The sequence below is a fragment of the Diplotaxodon limnothrissa genome, linkage group LG16 (assembly GCF_057381915.1).
Source record: "Diplotaxodon limnothrissa isolate DT_005_m linkage group LG16, D_limnothrissa_male_GT1.1, whole genome shotgun sequence".
Classification (NCBI taxonomy): domain Eukaryota; kingdom Metazoa; phylum Chordata; class Actinopteri; order Cichliformes; family Cichlidae; genus Diplotaxodon; species Diplotaxodon limnothrissa.
Window position 1 is genome coordinate 19,603,045 of NC_140611.1, and position 11,500 is coordinate 19,614,544.

Below are 11,500 nucleotides of genomic sequence, written 5' to 3' on the forward strand. Positions count from 1 at the left end.
TCTGAGGAGGGGCGGAGACTAACCGGAGAGACTGTAGTTACCTTAAAGTCTGTGTAGTGGAAAAACCGCCAGCTAAATGTTTCAATAGTAGCTGGACGTGCCTTTCTCAGCTCCAACTTTGTGGCAATTTAGGAACAAATGTCTAGTCCAGATGTATCCTGACTAGATAGCATTAATGGCTAAATAAAACTGCCTTTTAATAGGACCAACTGTAAATATAAAGGTATTCTCTTGAAAATGTTACCATAAATTTAATCAGTTTTACTGCAACCATGCCCTCCCGTAACTGATTTTTAGTTTTTCTCCTTAATGTATGCTACAGACTGTTTTCAGTACTGAAAAGCATGTGAAAAGCAAAAGTTTTGTACTGGGCTATTTCAAATATTTGCAACAGTTCCTCTGGGCAAAGAAATGAGCTGTGTGCATCCCCACATGATCCTCTATCTCAACTTCTTTTTCCTTTTAGGAGTAGGCTGAATTTTCCGCCTTTGACACACACCACCTCTGTAAAAAGCAGATTTCTACTAAGATTATGTTATTCTCGCATTTTTTTTGGTGTTCTCTTTTCTAACATGTTGGGGTTTTTTGCTTTAAACTTCATTTTAAGTTGCTATTATATTTTTATTTCTGGTTATTCCTACTTTTTATTTTGTACAAAACACTGTGACTGTCTGTCTGTGAAAAGTGCTACATTATAAGTAAATATATAAACTTTTCAGGGTCTAGTTTCAGTTTTTTGTCCATGCCTATATTGATGTGCATTATTATCACTGATGGGATTATAACTAATAGGAAAGCTAAATCATTAAAGTTTTATAGAAAAGCGCTATACAAATACAGGCCATTTACCATTTACTTTGATGGGTATAGACCCTACATGTGTTTTTGCTTTTCTTTTTTTTTCATAAAGGAGCTGCAAACATAATGCAATGGACCAGCCAATCTATCCACTAAACATGTGGTTATGTTTCCTTTTGATTCCCTGTAATGTTTTGACATGTAAAATATAGAGATTACTAAATAAATATCTTCTGATGAAGTCCATAGCATTCATGTTTCCTTATTTTATTTGTAAAACATTGCAAGTCGGTTTTGTGTATCACTTTCATGTATTTCAAGGCGTTGGATGTTGCAGTAATTTATCATTTTGTTTTTTTAATGATGTAATATGAAAATGTAATCAAGAAAGCTAAATCGGTAAATTATTAAACCATTTCTAAGGAAAACAAATACACACACGTACATGTGAACTATTGTTAAATCCTTCATTTAAACAGGTTGATGCACTGAGAATGAGATCTCCTTTTCAAAAACATTTGTGTACAGAAAGAAAAAGAATACAGGGATTCAGATGCAGATCCAATGAAATCAGAGACTTGTTGCTTGTTCCATTTAAATCTAATTTTTGATTTAATAGTAATCAAAGAGTAGAGGTAATCAGGCAATCTTTGCAGTATAACTTTGGAAATAAACATCACACAATGCTACCATCACATCTTTTCATATTATAGCAAGGTTGAATAAGAAAAGATTCTGCTTTGATAAATTACAACTGTGAGACTGAATCAAGAAACTTGAAGATGGATGCAGAAGCATGTATATTAGCAATATTACCATAATAACACAGAGACAAAATTGTGACTTGTAAAGCTATGTGATGACTAATGATTGAAAAACAGAATTTGTTTCAAAATATGAATCCAATCTTTCCTTTTGATTTTCTTCACAGGTGTTCCACATAGGTCTTAAAAATGAGACTAGCATCCAGGCAGAGTCTTAAACATCCATAAGAATCAGTAGTTTCATTTTGTTTCAATATGGACTGGCTGGATACTTTTAAATAAGCATGTGTATAATATAGACCTTATTTTATCAGAATTTAAAACAAGTTTAAGTTGATTAGTGAATTCTGAAATATGTCAACTCTAGATTTGCTAGATTAAGGGTCGAATTAGCTGGATATAAAATAAATAATCAGATGTAAAATCTGTAAGAGTATGGGGCTTTTGTACAAATATAAATGATTTTTCTCTGTTGAGGAATATTTTGGGAGTTTCTAATCTTAAAAAAAGGGGCAAGAAACAAAAGAAACTTTAACTCTTGAGCCACACATAAATAAATAAATTTTAACCGTTCATTGTACAGGGGATAATTTAACTTAATGATGCCACCATTATGCAGTTGAGCACGTTTTACATTTTAAATTTAAAGGACAGTTCCCTATGCTGGTAAAAAAATAATTTTACAAAGATACTATGAATGGGTGCCTTATAAACTGTTATTTTTTTTTATTATTAGCGCAGACAGAGGTTAGGCTTTTACTTTGGAGGCCCTTTACCGGAAATACAATTGTTGACGCTACAAGCGAGCCAAGATGGCGGAGTACCTAGCATCCATTTTTGGGACAGAAAAAGATAAGTAAGTATTTAATGTTAACTTGGTAATTTCAGTATTAATTTTCATCTGTTTATCCTATGGCTACTTTTTGCTGACAGGATTTGGTCTTGTGGTATTTACAGCATGCAGCTGGCTAGGCTTCTGTGGCTTTATCTGCTAGCGCGATATGCTAGCTTTCGCAAGTGAAAAACCGCGCGTGCTAAAAGCTAGCTAGCAACATCTGGGTGATGAACAGTGCTGAGCTGGTCAGAAAGCAATCACAGCGGGTAACTTTAAATGAAAATATAGTAAATTCATATTCCAAGTTGAGCGTAAGTGGTGCACAAACTAGACCCTTTATTGGCGTTAACAAATATCATACTTTGTAAAACTCACACGTGTTTGAAACAATGGAAACCTCCAACGTACTAGAAGTGCTCATTAATCGCATTTAGGTAAATGAACTTCGTCTTTGTAATTTGTCTAGACCGCTATTTTATTCATTGCACTTTTTTTTTCTATTGTCCTCTTTCCGGGTTGTAACAGTTAATTTGCTGAACCGCCAACAAAAAAGCGTTTTATGCCCAATGAAGCAACGTAGCCTCGTAGAAATGTAAAGCAGACATTGAAATGAAAACGTGTAAAACTTCATGGGTTGTTATTAAATTTTTTTTTAATAATAATACTGAGTGAAAACGGTTCAATACTGAGTAAAATGATCATGTAAAGTGAAAGTGGAATGTGTAACCAGCAGTAGTTTGGGTGTATTAGAGCAGGGCGATTATGAAGAAATTGAGCTGATTTTTTGTACAGTAGAATTTTGAAATTTACCATTTAAGTAAATGGTACAACTCGAAGGTGACGGAAACGTACTTTTTTCAGTATTATAAACAATTCTGAAATATTGGGCCATACAGTCATCCGAAACAACAGTTGAAGAAGAGTGTGCAGGCAGGAGTGTCAGGGGTGAGACCTGCTATGATGCATGGTTTGGAGATAATGGCACTGACAAAAAAACAGTTGAATATGCTAGATTGACATTGAGAATGACCTTGATGGACAGGATTAGAAATGAGTATATATGTAAAATAGGATGACTCAAGTTAAGTGATTTGGAGACAACGATAGAGAAGCAAGGTTCAGATGGTTTGGACGTGGTGAAAATACTGGACAAAGGATGTTGAATATGGAGCTGCTAGGAAGGAGGGAAACAAGGAAAACAACAGATAATTGATGAATGTAGTGAAGGAGGAAAGGCAGATTGAGGTAGGAGCAGCTGGAAGAAGATACAATGAAATAAGAAATAATGTCAGTAGTCATGTAAACTACCAGGAGTTCACAGGGTTTTCCATACTTGTTCTTTTTAATGTTATTTGTTATGTGTTGCATGTTTTCTAGTCCCATCTAGATCTTTTAGGGTATCAGTTTGTTTGTTTTTTTTTTTGTATTCAGAAATATTAATAAACATTGTTTTTATGTTTACCTCACCTGAGAGTACAGCCTCCCATTTTTCAGTGCTCTTAATATATTTTGTTTTACAGGGTGAACTGCTCTTTTTATTTTAAAATTGGTGCCTGCCGACATGGTGACCGCTGCTCCAGATTACACAATAAGCCGACATTTAGCCAGGTAAGTTGCCGATCCTCGAGTTTTATTTCTAGTATTCAAATTGATAAAAGAGCAGCACAGACCTCACAGAAATGGCAGATAAGAGTTAATAAACTGCGCACAAAATAAAAGTGTACTTTACAATCACAATTTTTGATTTTGGGATTGGCTTGATCTGCTAAATATTGTAATTTGATACCCAATGTGTATAAGTGCTCATCATCATCAACGTTTGTGCTTCAGACGATTGCCCTCCTGAACATTTACCGGAACCCCCAGAACAGCGCCCAGTCTGTGGACGGCCTGACCTGTAAGTAAAAAAAAAAAAAATAGGCCATTATTATTATATATTAAAATATTACTATTATTAAAAATGTGGTCTGTGAGTGTCTGAAAAGTTATTTATTTTTTATTGACCTTTACCCATGTTGTGTCTGTTTGCCACCCGTGCTGCTGCGAGTAGACAGCAGTTGAGGTTTAAAGTGACACAATGAAGCGAAGCTTATCAAGCCCTTTCTAATGGTTTTATTTACATAGTTAATTAAAATCAATGTGTTAGCTGTACTTACAGAAACACGCCAACTGAAAAGTGTCTTCTATCTGGAATATAGCAACAATTACACTGTGTATAGATTATTCATGTCTACATCTTAAGCACTTATTCACTGGATTTATTTATTCTGTTATTTATAACAAACTGTTGGTTAGCTGTTTTTTAATCTTATTCGACATTTGTTACATTTAAAGGTTAGCTTGGTTTAACCTGTGTTGTTTGGATCACAGACAAATTAGACATTAGAGTCTGAGGTTTATTCTGAAAGAGCGTTCTGCGTACAGGGATTTTAAGACCGATATACTGATAATGACATTTGCTGATATTAAAATCTAAAATATTTAAATATATCTGTGGATATGTTTTATTTACTTTCAAGCATATAAAGTATAAACAGATTTCCCAAACAGATGCGAGCTTTCCCTGGCTCTGCTCAGATCAGTTCCTAATTTCTTGCTCCAAGCATAGGTTGCCAGTGCCACTCATGACGCTGTTTAAGGGTGTTTCTCAAGTCTCATTTATCAGATATTTTGAATGCTAACTCACACCTATTAATTTAAAGAAATGCATTTGCACGTTAATTACGTTTACCACCTGAAAACGAGCAGTTAATGTGAACTGACCATTGATGTCATTGCAAGCAATTATTTTATGCAACTTAGTGTTTGTTGCTGAAACTGTGAATTATCTTTAACCACTAGGTACCATCAGTGACACGGAGATGCAGGAGCACTATGATGAGTTTTTTGAGGTAATTCATTCCCTTGTGAAGTATTTCTCATGTTGTGCCTCTCTGCCTCAAACCATGACCGCACCGCTTTTCCACTGGTGCATTTGTTTCTAACCGTGTTTGAGGTAATTAATGAAGATCCATTCTCAAGAACTAAAAATAAAAGATGCAAAGTTGTTGGATTGGTGTGACATCATGCAAAATATAGTTTTTGTTGGGCAATTGGATGACAACTGATGTCATTCTGATGTCTGTATGGTGAACGTCAACCAGCAGTTAGTTTGCTTAGTCTAAGATAAATACTGGATATGGGGAACAGCTTGGGTTAAAACAGCTAAATGTTGTGTTCATTGATTTGGAAAAAGATCTATTTTGGTGCTCTTTCAAAGATTTTACATGCGTATCTTAACTAACTGATAGCTGCTGTTGCACATTCACTGAACAAACAGAAGAGTGGGTTCAGATATCTTCTTCAGCTTCCCACTGAGAAAGGAGTCGTGCATATTTTCCTTTAACAGGCTCTTAACTGATTTGTTGTAGTCAATGCTCACAATGCGCACACAGTGTTGGGAAGGTTACTTTTAAAATGTATCCCACTACAGATTACAGAATACATGCCCGAAAATGTATAAATGTATTTTGTAACGTATTACGTTACGTTACTCAATGAGAGTAATGTATTCTGAATACTTTGGATTACTTAATATATTATCATGTTTTTTACAACTGCATGAATGTACTATTGCTGTGTGATTTATTACTATTACTGAAGGTCCGCAGCTCCGAACCGTAGTAAAGGGACCTCTGACTAATACGGCGGGGTCCCTGTCGGCTCATAGCCGAAAACTAGCTTTACTTTGTCGTGTGAGTCAACTTTGTTTGCGAGAGACAGAGAGAGGGTTGAAAGGCTGCTCCAACGGAACTTATTGTTTCGGAGGAAAACAGGAACACAGTGTACAATTGAGTCTTAATAGCTTACTTACAACTGGGCTCGTCAGGCACTCTTCTTGGCTGAAGTGGTTATTATTATATTTACATGCTTCCAGCTCCCGTTTCTACTCGATGACAGCTTGTACTTTTCTACTTCCTTTTTCTCCCTCCTCACGCTCACAGACACATAACGTGTATGGCAGTCCATTCTCCCTGCAGCACAGACTACACTGCCCATGAGGCTACATTCTTTAGGGCTATGCCTGTAGCATTCTGTAGCTTAGCACAACAACAACAACAAAAAGGCGCTCTCTCACCCAGGAAACACACAGTCGCAGAGAGTCTGTAACCATGGCAACCATAACGCTGCCACCTGGAACCTAGCTGTCAAACAAAACCCAAACAGTCCTGACCCACGACAATATGAAACAGGAAAATACCGCCGTGTAATCCATTTATTTCAACAAAGTAACTGTATTCTAAATACCACCTTTTTAAATGGTAACTGTAACGGAATACAGTTACTCATATTTTGTATTTTAAATACGTAACGGCGGTACATGTATTCCGTTACTCCCAAACACTGCGCACATAACATCAGACTTGACTTCTCTATCATTTCCTCACAGGAGGTGTTCACAGAGATGGAAGAAAAGTACGGCGAAGTGGAGGAAATGAACGTATGTGACAACCTCGGTGACCACCTAGTTGGAAACGTGTATGTGAAGGTGAGTGTCAGGCTTCCACTTTCCCTGAAATGTAGTGAAATTTGGCTTTGATCCACTGACATAACTTTTCTCTTCGACTGCCATCTCTCTTTGTAGTTTCGTAAAGAGGAGGACGCTGAGAAGGCTGTGATAGACCTAAACAATCGGTGGTTTAATGGACAGCCCATCCATGCTGAGCTGTCTCCTGTCACAGACTTTAGAGAAGCCTGCTGTCGCCAGTATGAGATCGGGTGAGTTTTACATCAAAGGAAACAGCTTACAAGCTGTATTTAACCCCAAAAGGCCTTACAGAGGGTCCAGAACAGGAATATCCAACACAGTCAGGGTGGGCCAGCTTTCTGATACAGAGTCAGATTATAATAGTTTGGTAAATTCACAGCTAGTGAGCAGATGCCTGGTGTGTGTCGTTCCCCCCCCGTTGCATTATTATTCGCTCTGTTTAGCCAGCTGCTTCAGCCAAAACCAACACAGTATTTCCAGTTGTTTAATGTTGTGTACCACATGTAATAAAGGACAGCTTCAGACTGTGTCCTAAACTGTTTTTTGTTTTTTCCAACATCAAGTTCATTTGCAAAACCAGCTATGTGTTTCCAGTAGTTCAGTATTTGTTTTATTGAACTAAAGTGAGGATGGTAGAAATATGATATTGTTTAGCAGTGGTGAAATTCTTGTTCAGTATAGGTTTGGCCAGTTTTGATTATTTTACCTTGTTTTATGTATTTATTTATTTATTTATTGTAAAAAAAAAAAAAAAGTGCTGGAGAGAAACAGAAACTCAGATCTGTTCGGCAATTTCTGATCATTTAATCAGCACAAGTAAGACCTATTTGCCAATTAGCTGATTCATTTTAGAGGTTTAAAGTTTAAAGCAGTGTTTGGTATCCTATTCATGGTGCGCCTAATGAAAGTCACTGTCACAGTCCACTCATGAGTACTTCTTTTTTTTTGTAAGTTCAAGGTAAAGTTTCTAACTAGAAGCTTCTGTTTGTTCCTGGGAAAAGTAATTAAATTAATTTTTATTTATAAAACGCCAAATCACAACAATAGTTGCCTCAAGGCGCTTTATATTGTAAGGTAAAGTCCTTAAAATAATACAGAGAAAACTCAACAATCAGATGACTCCCTGTGAGCAAGTGGTTTGGCGAGAGTGGGAAGGAAAAACTCCTTTTTAATGAGAAGACACCTCCAGCAAAACCAGGTTCTAGAAGATTCTATGGAAGAGCTAGAGATTAATAATAACTAATGATTAAATGGAGAGTGGTGTATAAAGTCATAGTGATTGGAGAGAAAGAACGGGGAATGAAAAGGATACACTTAATGCATCATGGGAATCTCCCAGCAACCTACAGCTATTGCAGCATATCTAAGGGAGGATTCAGGGCCACCTGATCCAGCCCTAACTATATGCTTTAGCAAAAAAGAAAAGTGTTAACCCCAATCCTAAAAGTAGAGCAGGTGTCTTGTCTCCCGAATCCAAACTGGGAGCTGGTTCCAGAGAAGGGGACCTGAAAGCCATTTTACTTTTAACTACTCCAGGAACCACAAGTAAACCAGCAATCTGAGAGTGAAGTGCTTTATTTGGGTGATATGGTACTATGAGGTCTTTAAGATGAGATGGGGCCTGATTATTCAAGACCTTGTATATGAATTATTTTAAATTAGATTCTTGATTCAAGAGGGGACCAATGAAGAGAAGCCAGTATAGTAGAGAGATGGGTGAAATATGTCCTCTGGGTTCTCTGATTCTTGCTGCCCTGGTTTTCATATGCTTTGTGTGCTCTCTCCACAGGGAATGCACTCGTGGTGGTTTCTGTAACTTCATGCATCTGAAACCCATCTCACGTGAGCTGAGGAGAGAGCTCTACGGCCGTCGAAGGAAGAGGTACAAACTTTGCATGTCAGGCACGTCGTTAAACCTTCGGATGTTTCACATTTTGTCACGGTTCCTAATCCTCTACTTCCTCACACCTACAGCCGCATCAGGTCTCGGTCTCGGTCAAGAGACAGGCGGTCTCGCTCGAGGGACAGGGACAGAGACAGGGACAGGGGTCGAGGAGGCGGCCGTGACCATGAGAGACGTCGCTCCAGAGACAGAGAACGTTCGGGGCGATTCTGAACTTCGAGCAGTGACTACTTGCCCTCCCTGTGTTCATCCCTGTCTTTTTTTAAGTTTGTACCCTTGCAGATCTGTTTTGGGACTAACTGAAAGGTAGCTGTTTCGAAGATGTGAATCCACTGAGGAGTTTGGTTTTTCTTGATTTCTGAAAATGACTTTCACTTCATTAAATTTAAATTTGTACCAAACGATAATGATTACTGAGTCTCATTTCATATTTCATAGTAAGCATTCATTTCAAAATCAGATATAGCCACTGATGAGTCATTATTCCTCACATGTAGTGTGTTGTTGAACTTAGTCGTGAAGAAGTTCATGATCTAGGATAATTTCTTAGTTTAAAAATTTAAAAACAGGATTTTCTTGCCCACTCATTTCTGCTGCCATAGTTACTTCCATTTCTATTACATGTGATTCAAGATTTTATATCTCATATAGGCTGTAGACAGAAATTGGATCATTTGTTTCATAGGCGGATAAAACAATATCCGGCTGTGTAAAATGTAAATAAAAACAATGCAATGATTTGCGAATCTCATGAGAACATTTATTTGTTTGTTTGTTTGTTTTATTCACAGTAGAACAGAACTGAATGTTTAAACTACAACTGAGGATTAGGGCCACCGAGGGGAAAAACATGGGTATGTCCTTTTTCTTCTTTTCCAGAATTCTGAGAAAAAAGTCAGAATTCTGACTTTAATCTGGAAAAGGAGAAAAAAAAGAAAAGATGTGCCCACGTTTTTGTTTTTTGTTGGCCCTAATCCTCTTCCGTGGGGAACTGAGACCAGAGGCCCATACTATGAAGCACTTTTGTCTTATCCAGCTAATTTCAGGATTAACTCTGCGTTTCCTGCACATTTAAGGTGGTTCACTTCTTAAAGGAGGAGTGTCTCCATGGAAACCTATGCTGTGACCATAACCTGCTCTGAAGCCGGTTGTAGTTTTAAGATTAGAGATCCGCTGGTATGAAATCACCCTACTGACCAATCAGCTCTCTGGAAAATAATTTAAAGTATTATCGCTCTATAAATACACGATGTCAAAATAGAGCATTTATTTGTGTTTGCTGACATCAAATTTGCCCAGATTCTGGATTTTGTTCCGCTTTAAACAACAAATGCATAAAGATTTGAAATATATATATATATTTATTATAATCCCTAAAAGCATAACGCGACTTTACGATGGAGTTGTAATTTCAACAATATTGAATTCTATTAACCTCTTTCCCCGTGCTTCTAACTTCTTATAATATAGTTTTATCTCTCTGAAGTCAGTCGCACCGCTTGTGATTGGTCAGATTCTGCTAACGCCACCCCTTTCATGTGAACGCGCAGGGAAACCCAGGGTTAATCTATCGAGTTGATCGTGTGGCCGCTCATTGATTTGATTTGTGCAGGTTACAGGTAAGTTGATTCAGATAATGTGAAGATATCACCGAATGTGGCGAGCTAGCTTCGTTGTCCAGGACTTTTGGGAGAGGACTGTTGTTCCATTGTTGTTTCATAGAGGATAAGTTGCTCGACAGTCCCGGGTCTTCTTTGTTGTATTCGTCATCATTATTTTTCATAATGCTCCAGATGTTTTCATTTGGTGAAAGGTCTGAACTGCAGGCCAGTTCAGCACGTGGACTCTTCTACTGTGAAGCCATGCTTGTTGTATAGATGCTGTATGAAGTTTAGCATTGTCTTGCTGAAATATGCAAGGCCTTCCCTGAAGAGGAGGGGGACATGTGCTCATCTGATCACAGAACAGTTTTCCACTTTGGCTCGGTCCATTTTGAACGATCTTTGGCTCAGTGAAAACAGCAGCATTTCTAGATCACGTTCACGCACTTTCTTTACACGATGGAGCTTTTGTGGTTGGTACAGTGAACTGCATTCACAGAAAGTTATTTCCATGTCTGCTTTTAATGCATTTCAAAGACCCAAACATCACGGGCATCCACTACAGATTTTCATACAGAACTTTCTCCAGATTCTCTGATTTTTTTTTTTTTTTTTTTTTGACGATGCACGGTAGCAGCACTGTGAACAGCAATGATGCCAGAAACGTAGTATATATTCTTCATGCCACAATATATTTTAGGAGAGTGGCAGTTTTTGTGATTTTAAATCAAACAATCATTATGCGGTTGAAGCCCGGACCTTTAAATTCATTTAAATTAGGAATGCCCCATTTTCAGAGGCTTAAAATCTGTATCGATGTAAAATTACAGATTAAAAACACGTTAATTTGAAAATTAAGAAGTTATATACATGAAAGTTCTCAGAAATGGCTTCTTTGTAACAGTCAAAACCACATAAGCGTGAAACTGAAAGCCCACTGCTAAACCCTGCTGTGTGAGAGACTTCTTTGTATGTTTGGATAGTAACGGTAGAAAATATAGATACATTTTGAAGTAAAAACAGTTCTATAAAAAGCATCCTGCGATCGCTGAACATTCATTGTAAGAAGCG

The 11,500-nt window shown here is 37.4% G+C and overlaps 1 protein-coding gene across 1 annotated transcript; it reads left to right on the forward strand.

Moving 5' to 3' along the window:
• Positions 1-2,362: 2,362 nt before the first annotated feature.
• On the forward strand, positions 2,363-9,223 carry u2af1 (U2 small nuclear RNA auxiliary factor 1). The gene is made up of 8 exons (XM_085374095.1): positions 2,363-2,418; positions 3,918-4,005; positions 4,228-4,294; positions 5,239-5,288; positions 6,827-6,925; positions 7,022-7,155; positions 8,715-8,807; positions 8,900-9,223. Exons 1-8 carry the CDS (start codon positions 2,375-2,377, stop codon positions 9,039-9,041), a joined length of 717 nt encoding a protein of 238 aa, XP_085230221.1. The 5' UTR covers positions 2,363-2,374; the 3' UTR covers positions 9,042-9,223.
• Positions 9,224-11,500: the final 2,277 nt, after the last annotated feature.

Excerpts from the sequence above, each read along its gene's own strand:
- u2af1 (XM_085374095.1), top strand. The coding sequence starts at position 2,375 with ATGGCGGAGTACCTAGCATCCATTTTTGGGACAGAAAAAGATAA. Across the intron at positions 4,295-5,238 it reads GTCTGTGGACGGCCTGACCT|GTACCATCAGTGACACGGAG; the intron begins GTAAGTAAAAAA and ends TTTAACCACTAG. Across the intron at positions 8,808-8,899 it reads TACGGCCGTCGAAGGAAGAG|CCGCATCAGGTCTCGGTCTC; the intron begins GTACAAACTTTG and ends TCACACCTACAG.